This window comes from Porites lutea, chromosome 2 (genome assembly GCF_958299795.1).
Source record: "Porites lutea chromosome 2, jaPorLute2.1, whole genome shotgun sequence".
Lineage (NCBI taxonomy): Eukaryota > Metazoa > Cnidaria > Anthozoa > Scleractinia > Poritidae > Porites > Porites lutea.
This window is the reverse complement of record NC_133202.1, coordinates 6,464,137-6,479,106: the sequence shown is the minus strand read 5'-3', so window position 1 is coordinate 6,479,106 and position 14,970 is coordinate 6,464,137. Positions and strand designations below refer to the sequence as shown.

The 14,970-nt window shown below is 42.1% G+C and overlaps 1 protein-coding gene across 1 annotated transcript; it reads left to right on the top strand.

The window, feature by feature from the left end:
* The first annotated feature begins 1,336 nt into the window (after positions 1-1,336).
* On the top strand, positions 1,337-14,743 carry LOC140925524 (uncharacterized). Its single transcript, XM_073375467.1, has 12 exons — positions 1,337-1,598; positions 3,000-3,225; positions 4,056-4,221; positions 5,261-5,367; positions 5,843-5,975; positions 6,471-6,654; positions 9,342-9,536; positions 11,382-11,604; positions 12,128-12,281; positions 12,923-13,026; positions 13,427-13,559; positions 14,262-14,743. Exons 1-12 carry the CDS (start codon positions 1,425-1,427, stop codon positions 14,449-14,451), a joined length of 1,989 nt encoding a protein of 662 aa, XP_073231568.1. The 5' UTR covers positions 1,337-1,424; the 3' UTR covers positions 14,452-14,743.
* The last annotated feature ends 227 nt before the right edge of the window (positions 14,744-14,970 follow it).

The following is a 14,970-nucleotide window of genomic DNA, read 5'->3' as shown; positions in this document are numbered from 1 at the left end:
ACTGGGCAACCCGCCTCGCTTGGTCACCCCACCTATCATGTAATCAAATTCAAATGAGAAATTATATAGACAGGTGGATTACCCTACCCAAGCGGGTTACTTCACCTACCTGGGGTAAGCGGGATTGTTGTACCCGGGGTTACTTACTACAACACTCGCCTGCTAATCTCGGGCTAATCCCGCCAGCTACGCAGGCTAACCTGGGGTCCCCCAGCTCTATGTAAACAGACCCCTGTTTTCTCTGATATAAATGTCTCCGGTGTAGCGTTTTCAAAGTGTGCAAATTGCATGGAATTCAGGAATTATGTACCTGAGATAAGTGCAAGCATTTCGAGGCACTAGTCGTGACTGCGATAATAAAACATTAATGGGTTGTTTTCTCAGGTTAGAGCGTTTTTTGCTGCTCCCCCCTCCCCCCCCCCCCCCCCCAAAAAAAATTAAGACCTCTTTTTCTCGACTCAACAAATGATAGGCTCTATTACAAGCCCCTGTTCGAGAAAGGAACCCGTTTTCTGGGAGGGACAAGGACCGGACCTGAGGGAGCGGTTGAAATCGAGGCTACCCAGCAAAAATCAAAATAGTAAGGACCGTTTTCTCGACTCAACAAGCGATTTCACAAATGCCTCATCTCCAGTAGCTCGCGATCACTCTGAGGAATATTTGAGTAAATTTTTAAGGAAGGCTCTGCGCTCGTTCCCATCATCCCCCTCTCGCGCTTCTCGCGTGTTGTTTCTCGCTCAGCTCGTCTCTCGCTTAGCCTTGGGAACTGAGCCTGTGGAGCAGGCTGTCACAAGTAGGTTTGATTTCCAGCCGCTGGTCGAGAAAGGAGCCCGCGCTCGGGGACTGGAACAAGACCAGACCTGAGAATCCGGGCTACTCAACAAGCGCAGAACGTGTTTATGATAAATTATGACATCTTCAATCTTATTTTCCATAGGTTTCTTTTATAGACCAGCGCATAATAAGGTCTCGAGGGGTGACGCCCTACCTATGCAAAAACAGGATTACAGTGAGAGTTCTCGTAGCGGACACTCTAGTAAGAGGACAGGTTTACTAACGGCCGCCTTCACAACCCCGTTTTTCTCAACTCCCAAACAAAATAAGCGGGCAGCTCCAGTAACGGACACCTTTTTCGCGTTCCGAGAGTGTCCTCTCATGAGAGCTTTCACTGTATACTCTTTTAGTACTAAGTTACCTCCTTAATAAGCAAATAAACTGAAAATATGAAAACAAATTTTTTTACCATGTAACCGCACTGCACGCGGAGTTGACTTGGACTTTTGATTAATACTCACGCTAAAGTCTCATGAATCTGGCAGGACTTGAAACATCATGATGTTACTCTCATGCATGTGAGACTTCGTTTCTCCAGTAGTGCTTCTTACGGCTTTAGGTAAAACAAGTGAAGTTGTACAGCGTCTAAAATGAAAGGTTTTATTGTTTTACTATTGTGCCTATTACCTGTTGTAAGCGGAGAAATCATTAAGTTTCGTGAATATGAGGAACATTGGTACTCTTGGAAGTCATTTTACGAAAGGAAATACGAGACAGACGCCGAAGAAGAAGTGCGTTACGCTATTTGGAGAGACAACCTCAGGGTAAGTAGTTTAATAGTTAAAACAAAACGTCCCTGTAGAATTTTCTTATGAAGGTATGGCTACTCCATGTCCTCGAACTCTCGACCGGACCAATCAGGGTAGCTAACATTTTCGGATGAGACGAAAAAGCCAACAGATAAATAGTTTTTAGAACAGCTTCAAATTAACCAAACAGGCTTCTAAAGCATAGAGTAAACTATCTGAGACACTTCTGTGTTTTACATCTTATGGATGTTCTAGCACATTACAAAGGAATCTTTAATGCCTTGTTCGGACCAGCTCGACTAGACATCGAATATAAACACTGCCACACTGCAATCCCAGTCAACAAATGGACAAAAGTTAATACTAGGTTCTGATAGGACGGAAAAGTGCTTAAGTTATAATTGAACACAGCATATGAGAACCGTGTGAAACAGATTACTGCCGATGTCTACTCGCTGTTGTATCTAATTATTTATTTATCCAACTGTTTAACATATAATCTTTGTTGGGATTGATTCGAAATTGAGGTACTAGGCACTGTACTTTCAATGAAAAAGTCAAGAACAGATTATTTCGTGAGGGTGTTTCGTCAACAGTCTTGAAGCACGGGTTTAGAGAAACTTTGAACAAAAGACGTGTACATGCGAGAGCTGACTCGTTCCTAGATGTCTCTCACCTGTCTGTTGTGCAGTGGCGCGCAGACTGGGGACGAGTCAGCATCAAAAGAGTACTTCCTCTCTCCAAGAACAAGCATGGTGTCGGTTCATTTTTCAAGCTCTCAATATATCTCGTTTTTTTATCACTGAGTCGTGTATAGGGTTTAGCCGCTAATGTGCTCAAATGCTACAACTCATTCTGTAGTTATCAATAGTAATAATTATTATAATAATAATTATTATTATTATTATTATTATTATTATTATTATAACAATAATAATTATAAAACGTTTTTTTATCGAGGGTGACACTTAATATCCCTCGATAATCTACACGCAGTGTACACGTGGCCCTCGGGGGGGACGAAAAAAAAATTAATCGAAATCAGAAGCATATAATCAAAATACATAGATCAAGATCCATTATGGCTCTTTATCAGGTAATCGGCTCCTGCTCTTGATAGATTAATAAGTTACAATTTGAAGAGTAGCTAAGCTAAGGAATTGCCAAAGGTTTTCCATTACAATTTACAAATTTCGATTTGCTTTGCACGCAGTTACTACGATAAAACTGAAACTCAGACAAACCAGGGAAATCCTTTGATTCACATAAACGATCTCCTCACTTTTGTTTCCCTTTTGTCATTAACTTCTCATGTTTTTCTGACTTTGATCATTAAAAAAAAAAAATCATTTCTAATTAGTCACTCGGAATAATACTTCTGCTATAACAACTAAACAAATCGAATTTTCTTTCTAGAAAATTCAACAGCACAATTCCATGGGATATTCTTACACTCTGGAACTGAACCAGTTTGGTGACCTGAAGCAAGATGAATACCTCTCCGATAACTTTCGTGGATTTCGTCCTGATTTATCCAAAAATATGAGTGAAGAGTCACTTTTTGTCCCTCCCGGCGGAGTTCACCTTCCTTTTAAAGTGGATTGGAGAACCAGGGGATTTGTTAGTCCAGTAAAAGACCAAGGTGGGCATTCTTCAGCATCAAGCCTCTCCAGCGTTCCATTGGCGCACTCTTGTGAATCGCGCATGCCTAGTTGCAAAGCAGAGACGCTTTGACACGCTGGCAATTTTTTTTTTTTTTTTTCACTGAGTGCAACGTTATTTTGACAAGGGGACACCAGTGAAAATGCGCGCAAGCTAAAGACAAGACTCCGAAACCTATGCGATGACGAATCTGGGCCTGGTTAACTCTCGCCAAACTTCTGGGTAATGATACCAGAAGCTTTTGTGAAAGCTAACTCGACCCCGTTTCTTTCTCGTTTTTAAAGTGACGAATTTAAAGGAACATATCTTGGTCTAAACGAAACTTTTCAGTAGTACCCGCTGTAAACATACCTTGAACTTCAGCTGATAAACACCCCGCCCAGTTATAGGCCCATCTAGATGTAAGCAAACAAAGACATCCCGGTATAAGCCCCCGGATATAAGCTCCCCCCCCCTCCCTCTAGCTTGGGTTGAAGTGAATTCGACTTTTCACGACTTTTTAAGGCTTAAAAGAGCTAGTAAATTTTGATCAGCACTTATATGTAGGCTTGTTTGAAACGCTATTCTTAGTCCTGTTGTAAGCCCCAGGGATATAAGCCCCCCCCCCCCCCCCCCGTGAAGCCCCCCTAAAACCCCTTACGAAGTTTTATAAGCGTAGGGCTTATAAGCGGAAGTTTACGGTATGAGGAAAAAAAAATCTAGGGAAACAAACGACCAAATCTTAAAGACGACAATAATACACATGCGTCATGGTGATAACCTCTATGACAGGTTGAACCTGTTAATCAATATTTTCGCTTTTTTGGCCAGGTCGGTGTGGCTCTTGCTGGGCCTTTAGTGCAACAGGATCGCTGGAGGGACAGCACTTCAATAAAACGGGAGACCTTGTCTCACTCAGCGAACAGAACCTCGTGGACTGTTCAAGAAAGTTTGGTAATTTTGGTTGTGACGGAGGACGCATGGATAATGCTTTCAAGTAAGGGATAATTTTTAAGTTTCGCTTCTACATAAGTCAAAGGATAATCAGTCTTTTAACTTTAAGTTCGTTTAAACGTATGGGATGTGCTTTCAGGTGACGCAGGCATCTTTAATTTTCAATAGCCCACATTCGATATATAGACGGTTTTCACTGTGACGTCATCAAATTGTAAAGTCATAATAGCGAGGTTTTACGAATTCTTATTTACACTACGTTGAAGATAATTCCAAAAATTCCATTTCCGTAGCATGTTTCATTTCGAAAATACAGCAATTTGAACTTCCGAGTTTTCAGAGTGTGTGACACGAAAAGAGGAATGCTGTCTCGTTGAAAAATAGTCTCTCCTCTTGATTTTCAGCAGTATAGCCACTTCAAGTATTAGAGCATATGTTTATGCGTGCTTGTTCTCGAGTGAAAAGAAAGAGCTTTATAGAAAAATTGAACTCCAGATGTTTTTGTTGATTTCCGGCGGCCATATTGGTGCACCAAAACGGTGCACCAATATGACGTCTCCATACAAAGCTCTACAAAGCTGCGTAAAACGTTTCGGCAAATAACTCAGAAACTGTGGGCCACAAAGACCTGAGACTGGACAAATTGTTATATATTAGTCTTTTATAACATTTCATTTTCTTGGCTTCTTCCACTGGATGGTTTCCAATTTATTTTTTCGTTGCGTGACGGTGAATTCGTCTTTCTTTCGCCTCACACGCCCTACAGGGCGTGAATTACGTGAATCGAGTAAATAAAACGGATTGAAAACATATAATTTGTTCATATTTCTTCAACTGCAACCCTTCGAGTTCAATCCTTTACGGCTAAATATAATGGTGTTTTGCCCAGAACACCCTAAGCGAGACCAAAATCTGAAATTTACACGCCTAAGCGAGACGACGAGTCCCCCCCCCCCCCCCCCCCCCCGGGATAATATTAAAAACTTCGACGGCTTTAGTTCTGTAATTTTGCAATGCATTAATGTCAAGTAAAATTAACTGTGTGTTAATACACTCTTTCTATAATGCGTTGTAATTTGAAGGTATATTGAAAGTAATGGCGGTATTGATACTGAGTCCAGCTATCCATACAGAGGTCGAACTGGAAGATGCCATTTTGACTCCGACTATGTCGGAGCTACTCTTAAAGGTGTGTAAATTCGATGACATTTCAGCAAAGCGTTGCTTAGTGTTTTCAGGCAGTATCCTTGTTGTTAGCATGGTTAGTTCTCTACTTTACTCAGAGGGTTTTTCTCCGGGTACTCCGGTTTTCCCTTCTCCTCTAAAACAGAATTCTAAGACCCGTTTCAAACGTCGTGCAATTGTCTTGCATAATTCAGTTGATGGAGTTATTAATAAATTCGACTTTAGCACGGCAGTAGCGCGACGTTTGAAACCAAGCCTTGCTACTGCCGTGTAGCACGGCAAGACTTGCTGTGCTACACGACTGAATTAAATTCGACGTCGGAAACCGAGTCGCGCTAGTGTCGTACTGCAGTCGAGCTACAGTCGAGCCAACTTAGCACGGCAGTAGCACGACGTTTGAAACAAGCCCAATTCGATTAACAAAGGTAGACGAAGAAATTGTTTGTTTGTTTTGTTTTTCTCTCTCTTTTGGCTGCCAGGTTTCAAAAGAATCAGGGAAGGAAACGAATATGATCTTCTCTCCGCTGTAGCCACAGTCGGACCAATCTCCGTTGCCATCGATACTAGCCGTTCCTCGTTTCAGTATTATCATGACGGAGTCTACGATGAGCCGTAAGTATAGTACATAGATTAAGCCAAGGCCAACAGCGAAGCTCTCGTGGGAACTTTTCGAGAAGTGTCTTTCTCAAGTAAAAATTTCTGGGCTTGCGATCGCTTGAAAAAGGATAAAGGTCAGCGGACAACATTAAAAATACAAGTCGCCTCAAAGAGTAGGTACACCGGAGCCCACTATAAAGTCATGCAACACTGGTCAGCAAATACCCTATTTTGACAGCTGTCAACTGATCATAACATGGATGTCCAATATCAAGTTAAGCACAAATTGTTAGTTTGCACCAAAGTCTTTTACCCAGAAAGTCGACGCAAGATTTCTAACCCCAAAATGTTCTCTAGATCACAAATCAGGTTAAACCTAGCAAAGGGGTTTCGGAGTCTCCCACCCCGACCCCTCACAGGGCGATAAATCCCGCCCGTTCCCAACATGGGTACAGACTTTTCACAGATACATTCTTCCAGTTTATGCAAATATCTTTGTTTTACTTCCAGATACTGCAGCAGCACTGATCTTGACCACGCAGTTCTCGTCGTTGGATACGGTACATATGAAGGGAAGGATTACTGGCTGGTCAAAAACTCCTGGGGGACCCGGTGGGGAATGCAAGGCTATATCATGATGTCAAGAAACAAGGATAATCAGTGTGGGATTGCCACAAACGCCATCTATCCTCTTGTTTAGTTTAACGTAAAAAGTTGTGCTCAAGAGACTCTCTTAGTTGTCAAAGTCAGTTGTCAACGATTAACGAGGCTATGTCGGTCAAGGGGATGTGACTGCGCTAATCGGAATTTGAGCGAGGCGGGCTCAGGGTTTTAATTACGCGGGAGATAGCCTGCGAGGAAGCTCTCCATTTCGAGCAGCAAGCAAAGTAAGCCATGCGAGAACCCACGAGTGAGTGACCCTGGCTCTCGCGTGTACCACTCGCGCGTGTCTTTTCATCATCGTCGTCATCACCAAATAAAGAACTCGTTCGCGGGCTACACGGAAGAGGGATTCGTGCTTGTTTGATTTTTTGTTTGCCTCTTTTTTGTGGGTTTGGTTTGTTTTGTTTTGTTTTTCCTTGCTTAAGAAAAAGGTAAACTAATGGACTTTTTCCCTTTAGGTTGTTTATTAAATAAAACAATTTGACCGTGGGAGCCCTTTATGGCTCCAAAGACCAAGTTTAATTGTGGTTCGATTGACTGAGCAACTCTGCTTTTTTTCTTCTCATGGTCTACATAAAAAGGAGTACTGCCGCTCGCTTTTTCTAGCCCCCGACGAAGACTAGCAGTTGTTTAGTCGAAATATTGGGCAAATATATTACCAACCTCCAGCTGTCCGACTAGCCTAGCCTTCAATTTCAAGTGTTTCCACAATATCTTATCAGGATAACACACATTTTGAAGAATCCGATAACTTAGGAAGTTATAATTCATAAATTCTCTGTTATAACCTGCTGTATGACACTCATACGGAGACTAGCTTACACTGGCTTACGAAACCAAGTTCATCTTTTATCTGTATTCATTTTTCTTTTATAGCCCCCGTTGAAGGTTTGTGTTGCAAACCGATGATATCGGGCAAATATAATTTACCATTTTATTTTTAATTTCTTTCCTTATTTTTTCTATCACTCTTCCTGCCATAAGGATCAGTTTACTGTTTTAAGTTTACAATTTGGTCCTCAAGATTTTACTGATCCAGATCTACTAAAGATCCGGCGAACCCTCACTGGTTTGTCGTTGTGGTTTTGCCTTCACAAGTGTTTCTGATGTAAAGAACTAGAGGCACACCATTGCAAGGTAGGATTTAAGGAATTACCACCCCATCTGCCCATACCATTTATGGTAAATAAATAAATAGTAAATAAAGGTCTTTATTGTTTTTTAAGCAAAAATATGTGCTGAAAACCAAGAACACTTACATTAAAAAGAGCAAAAAGAATTACAAGGCTTAAAAAATTCCATGTAGAAGCTTTGAATTCAACATTCAACATTCGCGTGACTCCTCGCAACTCCCCCAAATGAGAGCTTTCTCGCAGGCTACATTCCTTCCCGCTTGCTTGCCTCAGGTCCTAGTGCCAGTTTCTGACTGATGGGATAAAAACAATGTCACGTGGTTTCTCACGTGAAAAAATTTGCCACTGCAAAAAATCGCGGTCGAGTTTGTTTTTTCTGGATAATAGAAAATGAAGAACTTTTCATCTTAAAGACAATGATAGCAAAGTAATGAAGTAGCCATATTAAATTCTGCAAGCAGAATACTGCAATGTATCCAGCGGACAGAGGCCCTTCGATCTTTCGAAGGGCCTCGGCTCGCAGGGTAACTGCAATGCTGATCGTACTACGTGAAAATCAACTCTGCAAGACATCAACACGACACCGAAAGAACTCAAAATAGAGCGGGATTGTAGCCATAGACAGCTGTTTTGAGTTCTTTCGGGGTCGTGTTGATGTCTTGCAGAGTTAATTTTCACGTAGTACGATCAGCATTGCAGTTTTCTGCTTGGAGAATTTAATATGTCTACTTTTCATTTCTGCTGATCAGGTCTTTATATATCCTACGTTCTTCGGCATATTCGTTTGCGGTCCTTTACAGTCCTTTGTAGTTAATGTTTGTACTTAATGAAGTAGCGACCGTAATGACCTCTCAGCAAATAACAACGTAAATCTTATCGAAACTCTTGATTGTACATTAATTTAGCATGACCATTATAAAAATCATCGTCTCGTTTCGATAGATTCTTTATAAGGCAAATTATACTACTGGTATTGGAAAATTTTTTTCACTTGTTTGCCCCCGTGAAATATCCCTAAAGCACGTGCAAAGATGCAGGTATCGTGAATAAGGCCTTTTACACCAAAGCTTAAACATGTTTAAGCGCTGTTAAGTTAACTCCTCGTCTCGCGCTTCGCACTCGTTTCGCTCTTCGCGCAAAATGTCGCGTTCGCCTGGCTTGGCTCATAAAGCACCTGTTATGCAGGCTACTTTAAAAAAAAGGCTGATTACTAATTTCAGTGTCGATTGTTAAATATCCTAGGGGTACTAGGAGTTATATGCCGGCTCTTGTCCTTTCAGGGACGGCGGAGCTTTTAACACGCCATGTAAGGGATCGAAGGGGAACTGACAAGTGACTTGAAGTAAGTGACTTTATAGGAGACTCCCCTCTTAGTAACTTTTTTCCCACAGCCCCCGAATCCCCCGTCCCTGCCGTTAACGTAACGCAGCGTAACGCTAAGGTGGACATTTGAGTAGCAGCTATTTTCATAAGTCTCGTGATTCACCTCGAATTGGCATTCATCGTGTTTTGACAGTGTTCAAGTATTACCTGCATTCAGTAACACTGTGGTGTTCCTACCAGTGTTTTTGGAGCTCACTGAAAGATTCTTAGCAAAATGAAGCAGATAGCATACTTAATAGTTTTGTTTCTATGCACGTCAATAGCAGGTAGTTTTGAAGTGACCTACCAAGAGTACTATCAGCAGCATTGGCAGACATGGAAGTCATTTTACAGCAAAACATACGGGTCAGAAATTGAAGAAGAGGAGCGTTTTGCAGTGTGGAACGACAACCTAAGGGTGATTGTACTATAACTCATTGACTTATCCATTATATTATTGAACTTCGACTAAAATGGACGCCAGTTTTATCTTAATTAAGCTAAGACGAATGAAGTGACCCCGGAATGACCTCACATCGTTGTAGCTTCCCACACAGACATTTCTAGGGCTTCGTCCTAAACGGGTAATGGTTGTACGTTGGGCGGGGAAGTGTTCGTTCTGCTGTTAGCTGCTATTCCATCACTTCCCTCAGTGGAATGACTTGACCCGGGTGACTTGACCAAAACCCTAAAATACAGTTCTCCTAAAAGGACCAAAATAATTCTTTAATGCAAAGGATTCGTCTGGGGTTCTCTGGGGCAAGCTTTGTGTGACGTTACGAGCCGACTTGAATCCTTTGTTATGGAGGACGTAAATATAGTCGAGGATGGACACCTAGAGTTGGTCCCTGCCTTGCTTAGGCCCGGTTCAGACGCCGCTCCACTCATGTGCTGAACCTAACTGAGTTTGGTTCGACTTTGGAGCCACATTGGCCCGACATCTGATTCAGACGGCGCACCGTGTGTCGAAACTAATCTTTATTTCATGTAGGGACTTATGGGAAGATTTATAAATTATCATAATGTATGCATTTGATTCGGCACATGAGAAGAACGCCGTATGAATCACCTACCGCTCCAATGTCGAATAATGCGACAGACCCTGTCGAACTTAACATTTTTGCCGTACCAAACTGATTCAGACGCCGCTCTTTTGCCGTACTTAATACCTCAGTTAGGTTCGGCACATGAGTGGAGCGGCGTCTGAACCGGGCCTCAGTTTACCCCGTTTTTGTATGACTCTCTACTAAGACAGACATTATTCTCAGAACGGACACTTAAGTAGCGCCGGTTCCAAAGGCGTCAGCCTTGGAGAGACTAAGTTGACTGGTTTAGACCGAATCGTAATTAACAGTTACCGGCACCGTATAAACGGCTTATCAGAGAGATTAAGCGGCAAACGTGAATTTGTACCACGTGACCAAGTTTTCCATCTACTTGTCGTTTACCGTTTATTATAACAACACGAAAATCGGTAGATTCACGCCAATTCTATCCATAAGAATTGCTCTAGACGGTTTTTATTTGCTCATTACACATTTTGAAAATTTCCCAACCTGAATCTCACGTTTGCCGTTTGCCGTAAATGCGATGCATAATCTCCCCATCGACGGAATCAAGCAAAACTAACTACGGGAGAACGAATGGACAACTGACAATTTGACTAACAATAAACGACTGTTTAACTATGACAATAGAAGAATCGAAACTCACCAATACCATTACGAGTCTTCATAGCCAATAATATCACTGCTTAAGCGACCAGTCAGGTCAATACCCAGAGTTAAAAAACATAAACTGGCGTGACACAAGTAGCTTTGACTCTGAAAATGACTACCTCACAGGTTATCGAAACGTCAGTCAGTGTCAACAACAACAGGGTAAACCCAACAAAAGTCCTGTTCAGGAATACGTTCACCCGGACGATCATACTCAACCTACTTATGAAGAGAGTTGACTTTTGAGGGAAATCGACTAAACTGTACTTGTCATGTGACAGTGTTTGGGGCCTGGGGTTGAACGTTGGTAAGAAAGTAAGTAAAGACTTTATGAGGGTTAGAACGAAGTAGCCGGGACTAATAAACTTGTGGCCCTCTGAACGCTGACGAAGGATATCGCCAAATTTTATAGCCAGTTTGGAGTACGTCTCTAGTTAAGCTTTAATAGGATTTTGCTGCATTCAGTTGTTGTTATCATTTCTATGTTGAAGTTCTTTGATTACTTTCGACGGTTTCATGTATATGCATGTTATACCTTTCCACAGCTCATTCAGAAACACAGCTCCAAAGGGCAATCTTATTCTTTAGCCATGAATCAGTTTGGCGATCTGACTGCTGAAGAATTCCGTTCCCTCGTCTCAGGATCTCTTTCTACCACCTCAAATGAAAAAGAACACCATGGGTTATCTTTTCTACCTTCTTCTGCTGCACTACCCCCCTTTGTTGACTGGAGAACCAAAGGGTATGTTACACCAGTGAAAAACCAGGGTATGTCTTAGTCTACTGCGTTTTGTAAATGTTTCACTAGTTGACTAGTTTCTGTTGCCAGGACGCCTTCCCATCCGACTCCGTTGTCTCCTTACGACGTCGTTCTGTGGAGCGAGGGGGACTGGATGAGTAAACAAAACTTATCCTGCGAGCAAGCTCTCCTATTTGGGCGAGCGAGCGGCGAAGTGTCAGCAAGAAATTACACAACAACCAGACAAATAAAAGTACAAAGATCTTATTCATTACAGGACCATTGTCAAAGGTAACAAAGCCCTGATCTTATCAGAAGAGCTAGCTAGGAAAGCGTGAATGAAAATTAACAAGCTAACAATTACAACAAGCTAAGAGTGCAAAAAGTTGAAGAGCACAATTTGAGGCAAGGTATAACAAAAGTGTGAACTGCTAAAACTAAAAATTGAAAATGCGCTTGTTACACTCTACACACAACGAACCCACGCTTGCGAGAAAGAGCTGAGCGGAAGCTGAAGTGGCCTTTGCCTCTAAGTTCTGTTGTATTTTCCAGGTGAGTTGGGCAGCTCCTGGGCGTTCAGTGTAACAGGATCACTGGAAGGACAACATTTCAAGAAAACTGGAAAACTCGTCTCTCTCAGCGAACAGAACCTTGAAGACTGCTCTGGATGTGTTAATCTAATTACAGCAATCGACTGCGGGTTTGAGTAAGCAAAAAATCATTTAAAAAGTTTGCTGTGATTTGACATTTCACAACGAGACGAGCCTGTTCCAGGCTCTCACGATAGAAGAGATGACGCATAAGTGAAAGGCACACGAAAATATGAGCGCGTGATCTGGGAAAAGAGGGGTGGTGAAAGGCGTGGATCTAGGATAAATACTGACAGATCTCCTAAACGAGCGCCGAAGGCGCAAGCTTCTTGAAGAGTCCGGGGTCATGCATCACCGTGAAATGCTCTGGATTTTAACTCCGTAACGTCATCCTTCCTGGATTTGTGGATTTCAGGATATTAGTCAGATTTTAACTTGAAAAGTTTTTTTCATTAAAAAACAGGAGCCGATTACAATATTAATATTTGTAATATGCTCCTGTAAAGGTATATTTGTTTATGAAAAATCTGACCTATTTTCGTAAAACGGGGGAAACTGGTGTTGATTCGCACCTGGCTGGCGGGAAAAAGGAAGCGAGAGAGAGCCTCCGCGGCCCTTCCTCTTCCCAGTTTCCTCCCGTTTTATTTTTGTGTCCGCGCTTTTTCAATTTCGCTGACCTGACTATCTCGGAGCCTGGAACAGGCTACAAAAAAAATATTTTTCGGCTAATTTAAACTTTTTTTACTGCGTCAAACAGGTACGTTAAAAACAACGGTGGCATTGATACGGAGAATGGCTATCCTCACCCATGCAACAAATCCTGTTGTTTTGATAAATCCAAAGTAGGCGCAACTTGTACAGGTGAGAAAACGACGAAAACTGGTACGGTCACACTTTTTGAGGATCATTATTACTGAATGTGCGTTGGCTTGTTTAAGGGGTGTAGATGGCGGGAATGCATCGTGAGGTGCTTTTGTATCCCCTTGTTCTCCATTTGCTCTCCATTTTGCTTTCCTCCCCTCTATCTGAACACCTAGAAAAAGTAGCTGTAGTCTCCCCTCGAAGGAGGAAAGACGTCAAGATGAAACACGCCAGGTTTTCCTCCTTTTGGGAAAGGATACGAAAAACAGGTTTGGAATGGATTAGGGATTTGTTAGTCGAAGTCGTCGTGTTTTTTACACGATGTAGCTCTGAACCGACCAGTGACACTGACAAAGAAAAGCATCTCATGTTAATTCTTATCAGTTCGTTTTCGTTTCAGGTTATGTTGATATCACTCCCCGAAGTGAACTCGCTCTTCAGTCAGCTGTAGCCACAGTCGGACCAGTTTCCGTGGGTATTGATGCTAGTCACCAGTCTTTCCAGTTTTATGCAAGTGGAGTCTATGACGAACCGTAAGCCTGTGATATAATGTCTTTTGTTTTACGTCCGTTGTCATCATCATCATCATCATCATAACCATCATCATCATCATGAACATCGTCATCATGAGCACAAGGCCTAGAGTATTTGCTGAAATCAAAAATAAAAAAGGTTTAAAGGCTGAACCCGGTCTCGTCGGTGTTGTTTACCAAATAGAAACGCCAAGTTCAAGACAGTGAGAATATGTGAACAATCGCTGGATGATATCGATACATCACTTGCACATTTCCCATAATGCACCTTATTTGTAAGGTAAATAAAGATAAATTCCATATCTCCGCACGACCATGTATTATTCTCTATTTATGGGGGATGTGCAAGTGGCGTATTAGTTTCGATATGGATTTCTCTCCATGGACTCCGCCTGGTTTACAAAATCCCAAGTTTGTTGTTTATGGCGCAGTAATAAACGAGATACCGCCATTCAAAAAATCTCCAAAATTTACTGTGAAATATATAGACGTAGGGAATTCGAAATTAATACATTTCTTTTCATTAATTTTCAAGCTTTTTAATATGGCTGCATGTACCATGTTCAATATCGACCGGATTTCACATACAAACTTGCGGTTTGCTCATTCTGACAATGCATGCGGATTTTATAACACACGGACTCGTACCCAAAGTCCCCTCCTTTTTAAACCTTACTTGTTTTCAATTCTTCACGATTTCAGATCCTGCAGCAGCTCTCAGCTCGATCATGCTGTTCTTGTTGTTGGATACGGTACATATGAAGGGAAGGACTACTGGCTGGTCAAAAATTCCTGGGGGACCCACTGGGGAATGGAAGGCTACATCATGATGTCGAGGAACAAGGATAACCAATGTGGAATTGCCACAAGCGCCAGCTATCCTCTTGTTTAATCTCCGGGCCTCTAAGAACTTAGCCTGTCCACAGCCGGTTTTCCTTTTTATCGACAGTTTGACGGCGCGAGAACATTTTCTCTTTTTTCCACCCCCACCCGCACTCCCTTGCGCATGCGGTCAATTCATCCCCCGCGAGTTTTATATCCATACGCGTCCTTTACGATCTCTAAAGAGAAAACAAAGGGTCTGTCAACAGGCTACTAAGACCTAAGCAACAATACCCAAAGCATCATCAATAGCTAGTTTTTTTTGTCCGTTGTAGATCCTGTATTAAATTTGTTTTAGGAGTAGCAGTGCCAGAACCATTATGTCATATTGCGATGCACTGTTTCCAGTTTAAAGCCGACTGAGTGTGTTTTTTGTTTTGTTGCGTAAACTCTTTAAGCACTGTGCTAGAGTAAAGTCTGTAAACAGGTTCCCTATTAGAGGGATAGAGCGAAATCGCGAATAAATCGACTTCCTTCAACTCTACATTACCCCCACCCCCCCCCCCCCCCCCTTAAGCATATTCACAGG

Coding starts and splice junctions, on each gene's coding strand:
- LOC140925524 (XM_073375467.1), top strand. CDS start 1,425: ATGAAAGGTTTTATTGTTTTACTATTGTGCCTATTACCTGTTGTAAGC. Junction 1,599..2,999: donor TTTGGAGAGACAACCTCAGG/GTAAGTAGTTTA, acceptor TTTTCTTTCTAG/AAAATTCAACAGCACAATTC. Junction 5,976..6,470: donor GACGGAGTCTACGATGAGCC/GTAAGTATAGTA, acceptor TTTTACTTCCAG/ATACTGCAGCAGCACTGATC.